Source organism: Somniosus microcephalus, chromosome 2 (assembly GCF_052327205.1).
Source record: "Somniosus microcephalus isolate GS21.2 chromosome 2, FLI_Smic_1.0, whole genome shotgun sequence".
Taxonomy (NCBI): Eukaryota; Metazoa; Chordata; class Chondrichthyes; order Squaliformes; family Somniosidae; genus Somniosus; species Somniosus microcephalus.
In genome coordinates, this window is record NC_140988.1 from 270,797,061 (window position 1) to 270,810,165 (window position 13,105).

Below are 13,105 nucleotides of genomic sequence, written 5' to 3' on the forward strand. Positions count from 1 at the left end.
ACCCCTTAGGTTAGGTAGTGGTACAGGTCTGGTTAGTGGTCAGGGATAGGAGGGTGTGACTGCAACTCAGGCAGGTAAGGGGACCCCAGGTACAGTGCTGGATGAGCCTTGGCCTTTGCCCTTATCTAACAGGTACGAGGTTCTTGCTGCCTGTGTGGATGAGGGCAAAGTTTGCAGGATGGATGAGCAAACTGACCACGGCACCGTGGTACAGGCAGCCATTCAAGTTGGGGGGGGGGGGGTGGTTTGGGTGAAAAGGAATGTTATAGTGTATGGGGACAGTATAGTATAGATACTGTTCTCTGCAGCTGCGACCAGGAGTTCCGAAGGATGTGTTGCCTGCCCGGTGCCAGGGTTAAGGATATCTCCTCATGGCCGGAGAAGAATTCGGGAGTGGGAGGCTAAAGAAACAGTTGCTGTGGTCCATGTAAGAACCAACGACATAGGTACAAGTAGGACTGAGGTTCTGCTGAGAGAGTTTGAGGAGCTAGGGTCGAAATTAAAACACAGAACCACACCGGTAATAATCTTTAGATTGTTACCAGAGTCACGTGCAAAATGGCATCGGGACAAGCAGATTAGAAGGTTAAATGCGTGGCTGAAAGAGTGGTGTGGGGGGCAGGGGTTTCAATTCATGGGGCACTGGCACCAGTACTGGGGAAAGATGGAAGTGTTCCATTCGGACGGGCTTCACTTAAACCGGGCTGGGATCAGTGTGCTGGCAAATTGAATAACTAGAGTGGTAGATAGGGCTTTAAACTAATGAAGGTGGGTAGGGGGTGAGGTAGAGGATTCAGGAAAGGGTAAATTCAAAAGCAGCAAGAGAAATGTCAAGACTGCAGAGCACAGTAGTGATGTGGGTAAAAAATAAGCAGAGTGGGTCAGGAAGGGACAGAGAGCTTAAAGGTAATAGGATATCAGTGACTACGGTGACATCAGGGAAAGAGAGAGAAAAGTTAAAGATAAAGGTACTATATCTGAATGCACAAAGCATTTGTAACAAAATAGATGAATAGCACAGATAGAAATAAATAGGTTTGATCCAATAGCCATTGCAGAGACGTGGTTGCAAAGTGACCAACGTTGGGAACTAAATATTCCAGGATATTTGACTTTTAGAAATGATAGGCAGAATGAAAAAGTAGGGAGATAGCCCTGATAATAAAAGATGGGATAAAGACAGTAGAGAGAAAGGATCTTAGCTCGGAAAAACAAGATGTAGAACTAAGAATCAACAAGGGGCAAAAAACAATGGTGGGAGTAGTTTATACGCGCCCCCTGCCGCCCCCCAACAGTAGTTGTCGTGTTGGGCAGTGTATAAATCAGGAAATGAGAGGTGTATGTAACAAGGGTAATACAGCAATCATGGGGGACTTTAATCTTCAGATAGACTAGGCAAACCAATTTTGAAGTAATACAGAGTACTAGTTCCTGGAATGCATTCAAGATAGTTTTCTAGATCAGTAAGTCGAGGAACCAACTTGGGATCAGGCTATCTTAGGTCTAGTATTGTGCAATGAGACAGGGTTAATTAATAACTTTGCAGTAAAGGAGCCTCTGGGGAGCAGTGATCATATGATAGAATTTTATGTTGCGTTTGAGAGTGATTTAGTTGAGTCCAAAACTAGGGTCTTAAATCTGAACAAAGCAAACTACATAGGTATGTAGGCGAGTTCGCTCAGGTTGGGAAACTAGATTAAAAGATATGACGGTAGATAAGCAATGGCAAACATTTAAAGAAATAATTAATAATTCACAACGAAAATACATTCCCTTAAGGAATAAAAACCCCATGGGAAAAATGGTCCAACCATGGCAAACAAGAGAAGTTAAAGATAGTATTAAAGGAAGAGGCTTATAATGTTACCAAAAAGAGAGTGGTAAGCCTGAGGATTGGGAGGATTTTAGAATTCAGCAAAGGAGGACAAAGAAATTGATAGAGGGGGAAAATAGAATGAGAGTAAACTAGCAAGAGACATAAAAACAGATTGTAAGAGCTTCTACAAGCATGTAAAAAGTAAAGACTCTTACTGCAAATATATAGGGCCCTGGTGAGATGGAGTACTGTGTACATTTTGGTCGCCTTACGAAAGATATACTTGCCTTAGAGGGAGTGCAACAAAGGTTCACCAGACTGATTCCTGGGATGAGAGGGGAAATTTCTTCACTCAAAGGGTTGTGAGTCTTTGGAATTCTGTACCCTAGAGGGCTGTGGATGCTGAGTCATCGAGTATATTCAAGACAGAGATCTACAAATTTTTGGATATTAAGGGAATCAAGGGATATGGGGATACTGCGGGAAGGTGGACTTGAGGTAGAAGATCAGCCATGATCTTACTGAATGGTGGAGCAGGCTCGAAGGGCCAAATGGCCTACTCCTGCTCCTAATTCTTATGTTCTCATAAACTCTCAGCCAGTGTATTAGCTGATTTTTCAAGCATCAAGTCTACTGGAAGGATTTTGTGATCAAAGTGCCTTCCACTTGTAGCTGCTGATTCCTTGTAAGCGGTATTGTCTATGAAAGTAAGATGGAACATAATGTGAATGAAAAGCAATGTAGGAACTAGTCTCACGTTGGTTGGATTCTGGGGAAATTACAATCTAGAGCATGCCTTAAATTTTTGTGTCATGAGGTTTTCAGAACTGCCTCCCATGTTCCCACACTGCAAAAACGAGTGTCCAGGACCTACACGATAGGCTAGTTCTTACTGACCTACATTTAGCAATTTGCCTATAACTCCTTAGCTATAAAACTAACAGGTAACAACCTAAGCGAGGCTTGAGGATATGGTTGAGAGAAAGATGTTGGCCCAGACTTTGTTCTCAGCAGCAAAGGAAGGGGTTTCGCTGTTCACCTCGTGTACAACTGCCTACGTACTTTTCGCAGGCTTGTCAGTGGCGATTTAAACTAATCTGGTGTCTCTCTCAATGCTGCGCCCTCTACAGGGGATCCCCCATCCCTCCCTCCTTACACATCCACCTTAGCCACGCTCACCTACCCCATGCTTTTAACGTACCACAATAATAAATGAATGGCAAAGATAATGGCTCATGGAATTAAGGGCAATGTAGCTATATAGATACAGCAATGGTTGGGGAGGTGGGGGGGGCGCAGAAAGCAGAGGCCAAGGGTAAGGTAAAAGTTTCTCAAGACAGGAAAGATGGAGTGAGTGGTGTTACGCAGGCGTAGGTGTTGGAGCCACAAATGATCTGGACTTAGGAATTGGGGCAACAATATTGAAATTGGAGGACCCCATAAATGGGTATGACAAATCAATGCCTTTTGTTCAACTCCATCAGACTTGTCAACAACAATCCTGACGAGGTTAACACAATGCAAATCAACTCTCCCACTCAGTTACAAGTGCGAGTCTGATATCCCAACTTGAGCTGAAAGATTTCTACTGCAAGCTAGGTTAAATTCGTCAACAAATAGTAGAAAGTAGCAATCAACAAGCTTTCCCGTTTTATCCAGAGCCCACAAGCAGGCTTGGTTGCCTATGCAGTGGCTCTCCAGGTTTCACATGAAACAGACGACCAGCAGGTGCGAGTGGTATCATTTAATGTTGACTTGCTCATGCAACAGCAGCATTGTAACGTCACTGTAATCAGCATAACCAGAACAAGAAGCACACAATTGTTTTGAATCTTCCTTGGAATATTCCTTCACTAATAATTTTATAAGACGAATTAGGAGCAAGTGTAGGCCATACGGTTCCTCGAGCCTGCTCCACCATTCAATAAGATCATGGTTTATCTTCGACCTCAACTCCACTTTCCCGCCCAATCCCCATATCCCTTGATTCCCCATGAGTCCAAAATCTATTGATCTCCGCCTTGAATACACTCAATGACTCAGCATCCACAGCCCTTTGGGGTAGAGAATTCCAAAGATTCACAACCCTCCGAGTGAAGAAATTCCTCCTCATCTCAGTCTTAAATGGCCAACCCCTTATCCTGAGACTGTGACCCTTAGCTCTGGACTCTCCAGCCAGGGGAAACAACTTTTCAGCATCTACCCTGTCGATCCCCCTCAGAATCATATATGTCTCAATGAGGTCACCTCTTACTCTTCTGAACTCGAGAGTATCAGCCCAATCTACTCAATTTCTCCTCATAGGACAGCCCTCTCATCCCAGGATTCAATCTAGTGAACCTGCGTTGTACTACCTCTAAGGCAAGCATATCCTTCCTCAGATAAGGAGACCAAAACAGTGCACAATACGCCAGGTGTGGCCTCACCAAAGCCTTGTACAATTGTAGCAAGACTTCGTTACTCTTGTACTACAACCAGCTTGCAGTAAAGGCCAACATGTCATTTGCCTTCCTGATTGCTTGTTGTACCTGCATGCTAACTGTGTTTCCTATACAAGGACACCTAAATCTCTCTGAACACCAACATTTAATACAGGAAACTTTGTGATATCCGGGACCGAGCTGTTGCCGTCCCATCAAAACTGCCGGACAAACCAGCGCTAATGTTAAAACATACAGAGCTTTTGAGCTCCGTATCTAGCAACAAACCCTGTTGCTTAGCAACAGCTTCTAAACAGTCGGCCGTAGCTTGCAAGCGTCTCTGTAGCTAAGCAACAGCTTTAGCTAGACCTTGCAGAGCCTGACTGGTGAAAAAAAAGCAACGAAAAGAAAAAAAACTTACTGAACCGACTCCTGAATTTTGCCGGTGGATCGAGCATTCCGGACAGTTAACCTCCGGATAAACCAAAGTTTCCTGTAGTTTTTCAAGATTTAAAAAATGATGTTTTTCTATTCTTCCCACCAAAGTGAATGACCTCAAATTTCCCCACATTATACTCCATCTGCCACCTTATTGCCCACTCGCTTAACCTGTCTATATTCCTTTGCGGGATCTTTCCCACCTAGATTTGTATCATCAGCAAACTTGGATACATTACACTCGGTCCCTTCATCGAAGTCATTATTATAGATTGTAAATAGCTGAGGCCCAAGCACTGATCCTTGCAGCACCCCACTAGTTACAGCCTGCCAACCTGAAAATGACCCATTTATCCGTACTCTGTTTTTTGTCCGCAAACCAATCCATGCTATTATATTACCCCAACCCTGTGAGCCCTTATTTTGTGTACCAACTTTTTATGTGCCACCTTTTTGGAAATCCAACTATACCACATCCACTGATTACTCTTCATCTACCCTGCTAGTTACATCCTCAAAACACTCAGATTTGTGAAAGGCGATTTCTCTTTCATAAAACCATGTTGACTCGGCCTGATCATATTACGATGTTATAAGAGCCCTGTGACCACTTCCTTAATAATGGATTCCAGCATTTTCCTGACAACTGATGTCAGGCTAACGGGCCTGCAGTTCCCGATTTTCTCTCTCCCTCCTTTCTGAAATAGCGGGGCTACATTTACTACCTTCCAATCCGCTGGGAGAATTATGGAATCGAGGGAATTTTGGAAGATCACAACCAATGCATCCACTATCTCTGCAGCTGCCTCTTTTGGAACTCTAGGATGTAGGCTTTGTCAGCTTTTAGTCCCATTAGTTTCTCAAGTACTTTTTCTCTACTGGTATTAATGACTTGAAGTTCCTCACTCTCATTAACCCCTTGGTTCCCCACTATTTATGGTATGCTTTTTATGTCTTCTTCTGTAAAGACAGATACAACATATTTGTTCAACGTTTCTGCCATTTCCTTACTTCCCATTATAATTTCTCCTGTCTCAGCTTCTAAGACACTAACAATTACTTTTGCTGCTCTCTTCCTTTTTACATACTTGTAGAAGCTCTTACAATCTGTTTTTATATTTCTTGCTGGTTTACTCTCATTCTATTTTCTCCCTTTTTATCAATTTTTTGGTCACCCTTCGCTGGTTTCTAAAGCTTTCCCAATCCTCAGGCTTATTACTATTCTTCATAATATTATAAGCCTCTTCTCTTAAAAAAAAAATAAAGGATACTATTCGATTAAGTTAGCCACGGATGGGTCATTTTTCCCACGGAATTTTTATTTCTCAATGGAATGTATTTTCGTTGAGAATTTTGGAATATTTCTCTAAATGTTTGAGGATCAGAGGATAAAGTTGCATTAGTACTTTGATTTACTTCAACAAGGTACCAGATTTGGTAGAGAATCACTCACCTGAGGAAGTTTTTTATCTTCATCAGACAAGCAGTCAATAGCATTGTTGAATACCTCTTCCACCAGCTTTTTTTCATCATCTGGGGGAAACAAACATTCTTGATATGCTTAACTGCACAAAATTAAATCTACAACTCTATAGCACGAAGTATTTTTAAGCATTTAAAAAAAGGCAATTTCTCATAAAATTAAACACTGAAGTAAAGTTCGTTGAAGTTTATTTTCCCATTTCTATTATTCATCCTGCTTAATATACAAGTCAAATGAAAATAACCCTTTACTAGTTCGTACATATTAACCGAAGCTCAGAGTAACTTCTCTTGCACTTCTATCAAATTTATATAACTGCCTCACTAATGTACACAAACTCAGTAAAGAATGGAAGTGCACCTCTTGTCAGAACATAGTACAACCAGTGCATCTTAAAAGCAACAGTCTTGCAAATGCTCCCCATTTACATATTCATTAACTGTATCTCAGGTCTCACTATGACAAGGTAAATAGAGTTCCGTAATCCTGGTAGGCAGCAATTCCTTCCAACGACAGAGTCCATTCTGTTGTATTTGGTGCAGGCTTTTAATTCAGAGAAGACATTCAAGAATGGAAGGTAACAATCACGAGTTTTGGAGTGTCTTGTTACTAGAAAGGGCCTGTGGCATTCAATCCAAATTTTTAGGAGACACAGCCAATCGGCATGGGGGTTGAAGTCGGCTACAATCCTAGATGATAGTGATACAAGAACACAGGGCTGTAATTTGCGGTCAGCGGCGAAGCAAAGGCACTTGCCCCAAAGAAAGCTGCCCACAGAGATCTTGCAAACTCTGCGGCGAGAAGTTTGCCTTTTTTGACATTCAATTGACGACAGCGTTGTGAATAGGGGATTCCTGTGGCAATGCTGTAGTGATGTCAACAAGCTGTCCTAGCAGCCAATCACATTGAAGAATTCTTACAGACAGGTAACCAGGAAATGAGAAGCTGCTTTTAAGGGACTTTTTAAAAATGTTAGAGAAAGAAAGATTGGGATGTTTACATTGGGATAAGCTAGAAGCTGAACTATCATGAACAAACTTTAAAAATATTGTCAAATTTCTTCATTATGATAAAAATTACAATCAACAAATATAAAAATTAGTTTTTCAGGGCCATTACGTTTGTTTACCAGTCAATACGCTGTTAAAAACCCAGTTACACCTATTCCAACAAGGTTTAACATTTAATGGGGTATTTAACAGCGATATTACCATGGAGAAGCCAAGTTTGTCAGTTTCACCGAGTACATTGATTGCCGGCAATGTTGGGTGGGGTGGGATCCACAGCACAGCCAATGTCTGAGCAGTGAATGACTGGCCGCAACTTCAGGATTTTTGCGTTTAGATGTGCATAATCCTGAAGTTGCGGTCAGTTTCAGAGGGGTAATGATGGCAAACGCGGACAGCTTGCAGTTGTTACCCACCGCAAATTCCAGGTCACATACTAAAATTGAAAGGTGAGAAATTGAAAAGCTTTGATGAATCTCCTCTCTACATATTTAAGACCTTGCTAACAAACTGAATAGCAAATGAAAAACGATTACATTTTCACTGGTTGGGAGACAGAAGGCCTCACAATGGAACAGAAAAGAACATATGGCATGTCTCAGATTGAGGTAGGGCACAGCAAAGTGGGAGAAAATGGTCTGAGCATCCAGCGCACCAAGGGTCCAAGTGCCAGGTGATTTTCCCTTGCTGGTGATAACATTTCCTAATTGTATGTAGAAGTTGACCAAATAAGGAAGAAAGTAGATTTTGCTTAGCCAGTAATGAGTTACAGGATTACTGTCATCTCTTCCAACCAGCATATGCAGGCAATTTGTGGGATGAGAGAACATGGAGTCATAACGGCACAGAAGGAGGCCATTTGGCCCATTGAGTCCGTGCCGGCTCTCTGTAGAGCAATATATCCAGTCCCATTCCCCGCTCTATCCCCATACCCCTGCAAGTTTATTTCCCTCAAGTGCCTATCCAGTCACCCCTTGAAAACATTGAGTGTCTCCACTTCCTCCTTATTAGGCAGTCCCTCGGACCCGAGGATGACTTGCTTCCACATTAAAAATGAGTTCGCAGGTGACTGATGAGTCCAACGCGGGACCTACAGTCTCTGTCACAGGTGGGGCAGACGGTGGTTGAAGGGGTGGGTGGGTGGGGTGCTTAGGTTGACGTGCGCTCCTTGCGCTTGGCTTCCGCTTACTCCTGGCGAAGAGACTCGAGGTGTTCGGCGCCTTCCCGGATGCTTCTCCTCCACTTTGTGCGGTCTTGGGCCAGGGATTCCCAGGTGACGGTGGGGATGTTACACTTTTTCAAGGAGGCTTTGAGGGTGTCCTTGAAGCGTTTCCTCTGCCCACCTGGGGCTCTCTTGCCGTGCCGGAGCTCCGAGCAGAGAGCTTGTTTTGGGAGTCTCGTATCGGGCATGTGGACAATGTGACCCGTCCATTGGAGCTGATTGAGCGTGGTCAGAGCTTCGATGCTGGGGATGTTGGCCTGAGCAAGAACACGGACGTCGGTGCGCCTATTCTGCCAATGGATTTGCAGGATCTTGCGGAGGCAGCGTTGGTGGTACCTCTCCAGTGCTTTGAGGTGCCTGCTGTACATGGTCCATGTCTCTGAGGCATACAGCAGGGCAGGTATCACTGCTGCCCTGTAGACCATGAGCTTAGTGCCAGGTTTGAGGTCCTGGTCTTCAAACATGCTCTTCCTCAGGCGACCGAAGGCTGCACTGGCACACTGAAGGCGGTGTTGGACTTCGTCGTCGACGTCTGCCCTTGTTGACAGTAGGCTCCCGAGGCATGGCAAGTGGTCCACGTTGTCCAAGGCCTTGTCGTGGATTTTGACAATCGGGGGGCAGCACTGTGTGGCGGGGGCGGGTTGGTAGAGGACCTTTGTCTTACGGATGTTTAGTGTAAGGCCTATGCTCTCGTATGCTTCGGTGACGGTGTTTACGATTCCACCACTTCCGTCGGCAGCGAGTTACAGGTCCTCACCACTCGGTGTGTAAAAAGGTTTTTTCCTGACATCCCCCCTGTATCTCTTGCCCAAAACCTTAAATCTGTGTCCCCTAGTCCTTGTACCATCAACTGGACCCCATGATGTCTCATGGCTTCAGGTCAAGCATGGGCAAGGAAACCTCCTGCCGATTACCACTTACTGCCCTCCGTCAGCTGATGAATCTGTACTCCTCCATGTTTAACACCATTTGGAAGAAGCACTGCGAGTAGCAAGGGCACAGAATGTACTCTGGGTGGGGGATTTCAATGCCCAGCACCAAGAGTGGCTTGGTAGCTTTCTTGAACCGCTGCAGTCCGTGTGGTGAAGGTACTCTCACAGTGCCATCAGGTAGGGAGTTCCAGGATTTTGACCCAGCAACGATGAAGGATCGGCGATATATTTCTAAGTCAGGATGGTGTGAGACTTGGAGGGGAATTTGGAGGTGGTGGTGTTCCCATGCGCCTGCTGCCCTTGTCCTTCTAGGCGGAAGAGGTCGCAGGTTTAGGAGGTGCTGCCAAAGAAGCCTTGGCGAATTGCTGCAGTGCATCTTGCAGATGATACACACTGCAGCCACAGTGCACCGGTGGTGGAGGAAGTGAATGTTTAAGGTGGTGGATGGGGTGCCAATCAAATGGGCTGCTTTGCCATGGATGGTGTCGAGCTTCTTGAGTGTTGTTGCAGCTGCACTCATCCAGGCAAGTGGAGAGTATTCCATCACACTCCTTACTTGTGCCTTGTAGATGGTGGAAAGGCTTTGGGGAGTCAGGAGGTGAGACACTCGCCGCAGAATACCTAGCCTTTGACCTGCTCTTGTTGCCACAGTATTTATGTGGCTGGTCCAGTTAAGTTTCTGGTCAATGGTGACCCCCCAGGATGTTGATGGTGGGGGATTCGACGATGGTAATGCCGTTGAATGTCAAGGGGAGGTGGTTAGACTCTCGCTTGTTGGAGATAGTCATTGCCAGGCACTTCTGTGGCACGAATGGTACTTGCCACTTATCAGCCCAAGTCTGAATGTCGTCCAGGTCTTGTTGGATGCGGGCATGGACTTCTTCATTATCTGAGGAGTTGTGAATGGCGCTGAACACTGTGCAGTCATCAGCAAACATCCCCATTTCTGACCTTATGTTGGAGGGAAGGTCATTGATGAAGCAGCTGAAGATGGTTGGGCCTAGGACACTGCCCTGAGGAACTCCTGCAGCGATGTCCTGGGGCTGTGATGATTGACTTTTGATGAACACAGCCATCTTCCTTTGTGCTATGTATGACTCCAGCCAGTGGAACATTTTCCCCGATTCCCATTGACTTCAGTTTTACTAGGGCTCCTTGATGCCACACTCGGTCAAATGGTGCCTTGATGTCAAGGGCAGTCATTCTCACCTCTGGAATTCAGCTCCTTTGTCCATGTTTGGACCAAGGCTGTAATGAGGTCGGGAGCCGAGTGGTCTTGGCGGAACCCAAACTGGACATCAGTGAGCAGGTTTTTGGCAAGTGCCGCTTGACAGCACTGTCGATGACACCTTCCATCACTTTGCTGATGATTGAATGTAGACTGATGGGACGGTAATTGGCCGGGTTGCATTTGTCCTGCTTTTTGTGGACAGGACATACCTGGGCAGTTTACCACATTGTCGGATAGATGTCAGTGTTGCAGCTGTACAGGAACAGCTTGGCTAGAGGCGCGGCTAATTCTGGAGCACAAGTCGTCAGCACGATAGCCGGGATGTTGTGGGCACTGTGGGAGTATCTTCCCCATACAGGCTGCAGCGGTTCAAGAAGGCAGTTCACCACCACCTTCTCAAGGACAATTAGGGAAGAGCAATAAATGCTGGCCTTGCCAGCGACGCCCACATCCCATAAACAAACTTTAAAAAACTAGTGGGAACAGCCTTTCCCCGTCTAGCCTATCCAAACCCGTCATAATCTTGTACACCTCTATCAAATCACCACTCAACCTCCTTTGCTCTAATGAAAACAAATCTAGCTTCTCCAACCTGTCCTTGTAGCTAAGATCCACCATCCCCAGAACTATTGTGGTAAATCTCCTCTGCACCCTCTCAAGGGTCTTCACATCCTTCCTAAAGTGTGGTGACCAGAACTGGACGCAATACTCCAGTTGCGGCCTAACCAGCGCTTTATAAAGGTTCAGCATAACTTCTCTACTTTTGTAGTCAATACCTCTATTTATGAAGCCCAAGATCCCATATGCTTTGTTAACCACTCTCTCAATTTGTCCTGCCACCTTCAGGGACCTATGCACATTAACTCCCAGTTCCCTCTGTCCCTGCACACTCTTTAAAACTGTGCCATTCAGTGTATATTGCCTCTCCCTGTTCCTTCTGCCAAAATGCATCACCTCACACTTCTCTGCATTAAATTACATCTGCCCGTTCTGCTTGCCTTTCTATGCCTTGTTGCAGTCGATTGGTACCATCATCACCGTTTGCCACACCTACAATTTTAGTGTATTTGGCAAATTTAGAAATTCTACTCTGTATTCCAATATCCAAGTCATTAATATATATAAAAAAAAACAGTAGCCCCCGACATCCATTGCATTCCCTTCATCAATCCTCCGTTACTTCATCAAAAAATTCAATTAGATTAGTCAAACACGATCTGCCTTTAACAAATTGTGTTGGTTCTCCATAATTAGCTTAAACCTCTCCAAGTGCCCGTTAATTTTTTTCTCGATTATTGTTTCTAAAGCAGTGGCAGCGGCGAGAGGATAAAGAGCGGCCCGAGAGCGGAGCTGAATTAAAGCAGGGGCAGCGGCGAGAGGATACAGAGCGGCCCGGGAGCGAAGCTGAATTAAAGCAGCGGCAGCGCGAGGCTCCGATTCAAAAACAACATCAAAGAGTAACGTCACAGGGGAGCAGGTAGGTGATTGGTTGGTGAGTATTACAGCTCTTTTTTGCTCCCTAAGTTAGGGAAGGGGGTTAAATTAAGAGCTGAGAAACTGTAACTTGCTAGTACTTATTAAATTAATAACTTAAACTAAAAATAACTTAAACTAAATAAAATAATCAAATACACCTAAAATAGCGATTGAATAAAATCTTTAATTAATTAATTAATATAACAAGGTTTGAGTTGGCAGGGCAGGTGGAGAAGAATTGGAGTGGGAGGGGGGAGGATGTCAAACAAATATTTTGTATCTGTCTTTACAGTAGAAGACACACTTGCATTTAACAGATGAATGCAAGTGCTTAACAACAAAAACGTATAATAATTGGTTGCTGTAATTAATCAGGACAAAACAAAAAATTTAGAATACCAGATACAACACAATTATTCTATCTTTAAAAGTTAATAGCTTGACTGTGCAAATACTAGATATTGAAACAGGAAGTTAATTGCAGTGGTAAACATTTTCAATGTAAAGTGTTTATTTCTTTAAATAGCTAAACATAACAGGTTTTTTAAAAAGATGGACACGGATTTGGGAGGTACCAACACATGCAAGGACTTGAGACTAAAGGGAGGTTGGAGATGGGACAGTAGTTTGCAAGGACAGAGGGGCTAATTATCAAAAAGAACCATACCATGTTGCATTGAAAAAATACTGAAGTCAAGAAGAATTACCTTGTGATGGAAACAGAGCACACAGTCTTGCTTCAAACTGAAAATTTCTTACTGGATTTAAAATAAAAATGTTTTAAAAACATATGCAATTAGCTGCATTCTTACAATAATTCTTTTGGGCTTTGAGGGGAACTACAGGAAACTTTGGTTTATCCGGAAGTTGTATGTCCGGAAACCTCGATCTAACGGCAGAAATCAGCAGCCGTTTTGTTCGTTTTTTTTCTTTTTTTTTCTTCTCCTATCATTTTTTTTAAACAGTCAATCTCTGGAAAGCCTCTCTGAAGCTGTTGCTAAGCTACAGAGACGCTTCCAAAGTACGGGCCGACTGTTTACAAGCTGTTGCTAAGCAACAGTGTTTGTTGTCAAATACGGA

At 44.1% G+C, this 13,105-nt stretch overlaps 1 protein-coding gene across 1 annotated transcript in view; it reads right to left on the minus strand.

Annotated features, from left to right (window-relative positions):
- Window positions 1–13,105, minus strand: part of mtrex (Mtr4 exosome RNA helicase) — a 233,156-nt gene that overhangs the window by 128,468 nt on the left and 91,583 nt on the right. Inside the window, exon 12 of the mRNA XM_085971986.1 lies at window positions 6,128–6,207. Coding sequence (XP_085828112.1) covers window positions 6,128–6,207 — 80 coding nt within the window. The remainder of the gene's footprint in view (window positions 1–6,127; window positions 6,208–13,105) is intronic.